Below are 7,803 nucleotides of genomic sequence, written 5' to 3'. Positions count from 1 at the left end.
CCCCGCCAGTCTTAATAGTTTTATTTTACCCGAGCAAGGTGCAAGGCGTCTATACCCAATTAACTTAATTTTATTTTTTTTCATTTCCTCTAACTTATCCCTGCTTCGTTACCTACCTCCGAAAACCTAACTTCGAGAGCTACTTTGCTCATCCTCCTGTTACACACTCTCGGACTTCCATATTCCCAATTTTAAATTACTTTCCCTGCGGTGACATAGAGAAGATATGATACCGAACCGAGCAAGTCGAAAGAAAACAGAAAAGACCGGAAGAGCGAAGAAAAGAAAAGAGACAAAAGTGCTTTACTAGAAGTGAACAAGGAGCAAAAAGAAAAAAAAAATGGGAAATAACTTGAAAATCGTTTACAAAAAGTTTGAATGGTATTACTCGAAAATGTTCTCGGTTAATTTTGACATTTTCTCCTTTATTTTTTGTCTAAGGGCTAATCTAATACTTAATGGTGCTCCTTGAGGTTATATGCGATTTGGTTCCTCGATAATCCTTATGGTGGAAAGGGTCTTCTTGTCCTGCATGTATATATATATTTTTGTCAACGTACCTCGCCCATAGCTTTAATAATTAGTAACGTTATATGTTATTCTTTTCGTCCCTTTATTGTTTAAAAGCAGGAATCAAGTTACTACCTATGAAGTTTTCCGCTCTTATTTCATTTTTACTTTTTGTATAACTATTCCATATACCTGTTACTCTTCGTCTCATGGAACTATCCAAAAGCTCTCCTCTCCCACCCCACCTCGGCTTCACGAAATAGCGTTCATTCCCCGCTAGATATAGCCAGAGGACGTTAGAAGAAACTGATATCTACCCATCAAAAAGTAGAACAGCGACCGCCCGGATTTAAAATGGAGCAGTTCATCCTCATACCTTAGTCGAACGGGAGATTATAGGTGACAGGGTTGGGTTGGGTCGTTACGACTAATATGTTCGTATTCAGTTCTATCAAATAGGTATCAAAGGGAATGGAAAAATAGGCTGTGAGGTAAAGAGAGAGGAATGAGGTAAGAAAAGGGAAGAGGGATGCAATAGAGAATGGACAAAAAAAGAGAAAGAATCCGAAATCTGAAACGCCATGAGGATGTTCCGTTTCTACGCCAATTCTTTGCCTGCTTATGAATTTTCCGATTGAACCGTTTGCTAGATGACGAAAACAAAGTATTATTAGTTATCCGGGTAAGAGTAGTCATTCGGAATCCGTTTCACGAATCGGCCATGATACTTACCACCAACCAATCCATCCCTTCCTCAATTCCCTTCCCATCAATAGCAGAACACGCTACAATACTCCAGTTACGATCCCGCAGCTCACCCAACTTCAACGCCTCGGAAATCTCCCCAGCACCCTTTGCGCCCGGCTGGTCCTGCTTATTCGCGAAGACGAGCAGCGCGGCATCGCGGAGTTCCTCCTCGTTCAGCATTGCGGCTAGTTCATCTGAGGCCGTCCCGAGCCGTTCGATGTCGGTGGAGTCAATGACGAAGATCACAGCGGCAGTATTGGCATAGTAACATCTCCAGTAAGGGCGGATGGAGGTTTGTCCGCCCAGGTCCTATTTTCGTTTGCGTTAGATATATTTTAGGGGGTGGGTGGAAAGCATTGCGAAGAAAAGGAGACGGAGAAAAGCAAGGAGACGGAGAAAAGCATGGAGGGGGGAGTAGAGGCCCAGAAACATACCCAGACGTTGAAATTGAGGTTTTTGTATGTGACAGATTCAACATTGAAGCCGATTGTTGGGATGGTTGTGACGACTTCGCCGATCTAGATGGAGATTAGAGATGTTGTCAATACAACATTACACCTACAAGGAGATATGGACCCATACCTTTAATCTATAGAGTAACGTTGTCTTGCCAGCATTATCCTAAATAAAACCAAAAAAACCCGGGACTGTTAACCCTTCATCTAAGAAAATATCCGGTATATTCCCCGTCAAACGGGATTCTCCAATACTCACAAGCCCCAAAATCAAGATCCGGATTTCCTTCTTTGTCCAAAACAAGCCTGACAGTAATCTTGATATCGATCCGCCCATGATTGCTTGAGGCGTAAAAAAGAGTATATAAAACTACTAGGAAACGAAACGGAAGCCGAGAGGAGGCGGAAGAGAGGGATATCTGTCGTCTTCCAGAGACGCAGGTTTCACTAGGTCAACCAAGTGACAGACCCGGAGAAAAGAGTAGTCTTTAAAGCCAAAGCAAGGCAGTCTGTTTATCTCAATCTGATTGTTGTGTTCGTGTGCAAATAGGAGGCGTAGGCTCAAAATCCGGAGAGAGCGTATTGAATGACGTTGTGTGAGAACCGGAAGAGCTGGCTTCGAGCGGATGTTTCAGGGGGAAAGCGGGTATTAAATAAGGAGGATTAAATCAATACGCAATGCAGGCGAATAGCATGAAGCATAGGTGAAAAAGAAGGGCTGTTGTTGTTGTTGTCGTGAGCGCGGATGTTAGAGCTGTTGAGCGCATATCGGAGCTTGGTCCGTGGTGGGCGTTTTAGCCGCGCATGGACGCTGTTGCTGGTCTTGGCCCAACGAGGATCATTTTTATTCCTTTAATGCGCCGATTGCCTTCATTGCCTTCATGCAACAACCACCCTCCGCCAACTGGACCACCCCGCAACACCAGAACGGGCGGCAGATCTGACAGATCTGAAGAGAACGCCTTATTAATTCAGGCTTCATTGGAACCTCCCGGGCTGCTTGTCATCTCTCAATTTCCACGGCCTGCGCTACGTCTAGACTCGTTTATCCACTTGCGGGATTCCTACGAGGCGAACTATCTGAATTAGCACCGCCACTTCCATTACGAAATTCATCTCCGCGTCCTAAAGATATTTCGCGAGACTACTACCATCTGCACCGCTGTCTATAGTGATCTCATTCGCAGTTGCACTTTCATTCGTCAACCCGCCTATCCTTCGCCCTATTTGAAGTTCGACCTGCCTCGCGCGGACTACAACATATCAAGATGGTGGGCAAGAAATCAGGGGCCAGCGGGGAAATGCTAAGGAAAGAGGGTATGTTCTCGTCTCTTCGAGGCAAACGGGAAGACTATATCGACTGCTATGGTGCTGACTCTCACATGCTGGGTGGTATAGGACTGGCGAGATTCAACAACAACATGGGCCTTACGAGCTGGCCACAAGTTCCTCCTATTAATCAGAAGAATTACTACACGTAAGCATGACCTATATAATTCCATTCAAAGTTCTATAATAATACCATCAGAAACCGGAGAAATTGGGCTTGTGCTAATAATTTATGCCGCAATGCTGAATCGCATAATTTAGAGAGTACCTAAAGCGAGACGATCAAATCCTCGCCTACCGACTTCAAAATGAAGAGAACCGCAATCGCATGACCAAAAGCGCCAAGGATAGAGATAGAGCACTTGCAATGGCGAAAACCGAGCTTCCCTTACCAGAACCCGAGCTAGACGCAGACGGAGACACCGGGGAAGGCGCAAATGGGGAGTCCGCTGAGGAGCTGGTGGGCTCCAAAACTATCGTTATGCATGTGGGAAGCCAGAACCTACGAATCGGTCTCGCAAGCGATGCGTTGCCCAAAACCACGCCTATGGTCATCGCGCGGAAGTCCCATGAAAACGAAGCCGAAGAGGGTGGTGGTGAGCCTAAGCCGAAACGGTTGAAGCTTGATGGTGGACAGTTTATGGAGCCGGAGAAGATGTTTGGTCCAGAAGTCTGTTATATGTATGTCCATTAGAATTTCTAGGCTGTCACTGACAAAACTTTCTACAAACAGTTTGCGTCACAATACACCACGATGTCCGCGGAACTCAAAGCGCATATGCGCGCAAACAAAAGGAGAACACTCCCGAACTCGAAAGAAATGGTGGTCAATTATAATCGCCGAACCGTTCCTGAAACCATTTCCGAGCATAATGACCCAATGCGTATCGAATGGACGGAAATCCCCTCTGACCCGGAGGAAGCTCCTGAGTACCTGACTGGGGAAGCTGCCCTCAGAATACCCGACTATTCCAAACCTCGATATAAGCTTTTTTGGCCGATCAGACATGGGTGGCTTAACGAAAGAGATTATGATAATAAGACTTTATTGTTCCTCGATATCGCACTCATCCTCGAGGATGCCATGAAAACCCAGCTGAACTTGACCGGCAAAAAGGATTGGAGTCAGTACTCGTGCGTGTTCGTAATTCCCGACCTCTACGAACGAGCGTACGTTACTCAGATTTTGGAGATGCTGATGCGAGAGTTTGGATTTGCGCGAGTATGTTTTGTGCAGGAGAGTCTCTCAGGAACGTTTGGGGCCGGGTATACTTCAGCCTGCGTGGTAGACATCGGCGCTCAGAAAACCTCCATATGTTGCGTTGAAGAAGGCATGTGCATTGAGAATTCCCGCGTGAATCTCAAATATGGCGGTGCAGATGTGACGGAGACTTTCATCAAAATGATGCTCTTCGATCACTTCCCGTACGATGAGATCAACCTAAATCGACGCTATGACTTCCTGTTGGCTGAAGAGCTGAAGAGGAACGTCTGTACCCTGAATGAATCCAACGTTTCCGTCCATGTGTTTGATTTCCATCTCCGAGCCTCCGGCCAGGATACGCGCAAATACACATTCAAAGCCTATGACGAGGTCATCCTTGCCCCTATGGGTTTGTTCCAGCCCGAAATTTTCGACGTCTCCCAGAAACTAAAAGGTCGGAGAAAGCTGATCAGCCGCTCATACGACTTGTACGATGGACAACCCAACGACCCCGCCTCAGCCGCGCAGTCTGACCTTCTAGCGGCAATTGCGCCTCCCCTACCAGCTAATAACACTGGCACCTCGCAGACAAACTTTGCTGAAGTCCAATCCACACCAAGTCGCTCTCAAGCAATCAACGCCATTAGTCGGTTACAAGACCTGGAAGCAACCCCTCGGTCCTCCGTTGCGAGCTCCCCTGCGCCGGACGCAGTCAGCACCCCGCAGCAGGGTGGTTCAGGAACACCAGCCCCAGCGTCGCAGGCGCCAGCGGCAGCCTCCAGCCCTCGTCGACCCACGGTCGAAGAACGTGATGACGTCCTCCCTATATTCCCACTCGACAATGCCATCTTCACGGCCATCAGCGGCTTTGCCCGTGTCGATGAACGGAAATTCACTGATTTTCTAGGAGGCGTGTTGGTAATTGGTGGTGGGAGTTTGACGTCTGGTTTCCATTCGTTTCTTGAAGAGCGGATACAGTTACGGCGGCCGGAGTTTGCTTCGTATGTTATGGTTGGTTCGCCGCCACGCGAGTTGGATCCGCAGGTCGTAGTGTGGAAGGGGGCTAGTGTATTTGCGAAGTTGGATGCGACGAATGATAGCTGGATTAGCAGGTTGGAGTATGATCGCTTGGGGAGCCGGGTTATGACTTATAAATGTATGTGGGCTTGGTGAAAGGCGTGTTATGAGTATATTTTGATGGCGCGGGAGAGGTCTTTTTTACACCTTTTTGTTTCCTCCCGTGCGCGACGAGTGGACTTCAGAGCTTTCTTGATTTTTGAAAGACAAAGATTAGAACTTTTTTGTTATGATATAGTACATCTTTACAACTTCCAGCAGTATCCTTGAGACTATTACTATGTGCTGCTATAGGGCTTCCTTCCACCCCCCTCGATATCCACATATGTGCCAAGGGCGAATTAGGGTAGTTATGAGATCGGGAACATGTCGAAAAATAAGCTAATCCCTTTCCGGATGGCGGTCAGCGGAGGCAGAACTGATATCGCGCCGCATCAAGACTTCACCTCCGTCGCCCGCAGGACATTGTGTTTGCCCAACATATATCTCTTTACATCGCTGCTGCTCTCCAAAGCACCATTGTGTTCCTAGTTTTAGTCAGCAGCATCGAAGCTGTCATAAAGACCCATAACCCGTCAGGTAAGTGGTTTCAGTCCTCCAAGGCGTAGAGTTGGAGCTCCACATCTCCTTTGTCGCAAGGTTCCTGACCCGAGAGTAAGGCACACATCTAACTTCCTTTTGCCAGAGTTACTATATTCCCCGGCCTTGGTGGCTGTTGCCCGGTGGCAGCAATGTCAAAAACTAAGGATGGCCACTCCGGTGAGAGCTATCACCAGGAGTACATCGCCTCCCTGCGGTATCGGAATGATCTGCCACCGCCCGAAATGCCGCCTAAATTTCTAGAAATCCCACACGAAGGTCTAGAGCGGTTTCTGACACCGGGGTTTGCGTCGAACATGGCGCGCCGTGAAGAGCCAAATATCGATGTGGATGCGGAGGGTGGTATGCCAATTGACTTGGTCGGCATTCCGGGCCTGCATCTAGGAGATGAGAGCGGTACGGATGTCCTATTTCCTGCGTTACAATCAATTGGAATATAGCTTGAACAAGTCGACTAATATATTCCGGTTCGTGATGATTAGCTATCATGGCGCCTGAGAATCCCCTTCCAGTCGACCCCGCCGATCTCCCACTCCTTATGACTCTCGACCAACTAAGAAACCCCGCCCCAAAAAACTCAAACGTGAGTTTCTTGCGGCGCACTCAGTACATTGCTGCTGGTGTTGCTGCGCGAGGGGTTGATGGAAACCTCAAGGCAGCGCCGCTGATGGCTCCTAGTTCTGTGAAATCTTCACCCGCTGCAGCGAAGGCTGCTAAACTCTCCCGTGACGACCCGATACATGTCAAGAAATACATTCAGAAAGGTTTTGATATCGCGTATCCAGAAAGCAAACATAAAGGCGAAGACACGCCTAGTAGAATTAAGGGGTTACCAGCTACCAAAGCAGAAATCGACGCCTGGGCGAACCCAACACATCCAGACAATCCAAAACTAAAACCTGTCGGATTTTTCCCCATAATCCCAGATCTAGGCGGTTTCCCTGACCCAGGCGGCTTCGTACAATTCAAATTCGACAAAGCACCCATCCAAGCAGCACAGGGACGACGTGATGAACGCATGGATGTCGGAATCCTTGTACCCTCTGCTCCAGAAGAGCGTGTCTGCCAAGAACATGCCAGTAAAACCGCTCTACACAAAGCCAATCCATCCCTATATCCAGATCCAGGCCCGATACCCTGGGATTACGATCTCTTCCTTCCAGAGAGGCAAGGCACAGCTCCTCAAATAAAAAACAGCCTGAACGTCTGCAACTCTCACCGCGACGACGCGGAGAACTACACGCACGAAGCTACCGGCTCCGACGAGACGCCGCTAAAATACCACCGCTACGACCGCATCCGTACATACGCCACCAGCTTGCAACAGCTAAACCCCGAACAGAAATACAAGGACGTTGCCCTCGTGCTCTTCGACCCGGCCGAAGCGGCAGCAGAAGAATCAACTTACAAATCCTCCTCCACCACTACCATACCCCACCGCCTCAAGCAGAAAGCCGCCTACTACTATCCCATCCTAGGCAAAACGCGTCTGAAGCCCGAGCGTGCCCGGACAATCGCGCAGGCGGGCTTGGCGCCCACACGACCGAAGGCCAAGGAGGAGCAGGTGCATCAGATTCAGGTCGTTGTGCGGGATCCAGATGAGGCGGAGGAGTATAAGCGGGCGTCGCATCGGGCACAGGTGGATTCTAGATTTGCGAAGACGCTGGCCGCGCCCCCGCCGCCACCTGAGGAGGAGGGTGCCAGCGAGCAGGATGTGGATGAGGCAGGCAAGGATGAAGTGCTCGCGGAGGGGGTGGCGGGTGGGAGAAGGGAGGAAGGCCGGGATGAGAATGATGCGGGGGTTGATGAGGAAACAGATGGGGAGAGGAGGCGAGGCAGTGTTGATGAGGATGAAGAGATGGTTGACTCGTGATAGGGGGG

At 49.0% G+C, this 7,803-nt stretch overlaps 2 protein-coding genes across 2 annotated transcripts; one reads left to right on the top strand and one right to left on the bottom strand.

Annotated features, from left to right (window-relative positions):
- Nucleotides 1–349: 349 nt before the first annotated feature.
- Nucleotides 350–2,756, bottom strand: BDCG_07290 (ADP-ribosylation factor-like protein 1). Its single transcript, XM_045423084.1, has 5 exons — nucleotides 1,972–2,756; nucleotides 1,840–1,878; nucleotides 1,692–1,775; nucleotides 1,243–1,566; nucleotides 350–1,156 (listed from the first exon to the last, which is right to left on the bottom strand). Exons 1-5 carry the CDS (start codon nucleotides 2,047–2,049, stop codon nucleotides 1,130–1,132), a joined length of 552 nt encoding a protein of 183 aa, XP_045278560.1. The 5' UTR covers nucleotides 2,050–2,756; the 3' UTR covers nucleotides 350–1,129.
- A 224-nt stretch (nucleotides 2,757–2,980) lies between these two features.
- Nucleotides 2,981–7,795, top strand: BDCG_17489 (uncharacterized protein; the record flags this gene model as incomplete). Its single annotated transcript, XM_045426605.1, has 6 exons — nucleotides 2,981–3,029; nucleotides 3,111–3,189; nucleotides 3,303–3,711; nucleotides 3,775–5,363; nucleotides 6,008–6,318; nucleotides 6,405–7,795. 6 exons carry the CDS (start codon nucleotides 2,981–2,983, stop codon nucleotides 7,793–7,795), a joined length of 3,828 nt encoding a protein of 1,275 aa, XP_045282064.1.
- Nucleotides 7,796–7,803: the final 8 nt, after the last annotated feature.

This window comes from Blastomyces dermatitidis (assembly GCF_000003525.1).
Source record: "Blastomyces dermatitidis ER-3 genomic scaffold supercont1.8, whole genome shotgun sequence".
NCBI classification, from domain to species: domain Eukaryota; kingdom Fungi; phylum Ascomycota; class Eurotiomycetes; order Onygenales; family Ajellomycetaceae; genus Blastomyces; species Blastomyces dermatitidis.
The sequence above is the reverse complement of the archived record's forward strand: the minus strand, read 5'-3'. Positions and strand labels throughout refer to the sequence as shown.

What these genes read in the sequence shown, in the direction of transcription:
- BDCG_07290 (XM_045423084.1), bottom strand. Translation starts at nt 2,049, where the DNA reads ATGGGCGGATCGATATCAAGATTACTGTCAGGCTTGTTTTGGACAAAG. An exon ending in GGATCTTGATTTTGGGGCTT is followed by an intron (nt 1,879 to 1,971) that starts GTGAGTATTGGA and finishes GGTTTTATTTAG; the next exon opens with GATAATGCTGGCAAGACAAC. An exon ending in AAGGGATGGATTGGTTGGTG is followed by an intron (nt 1,157 to 1,242) that starts GTAAGTATCATG and finishes TTCGTCATCTAG; the next exon opens with CAAACGGTTCAATCGGAAAA.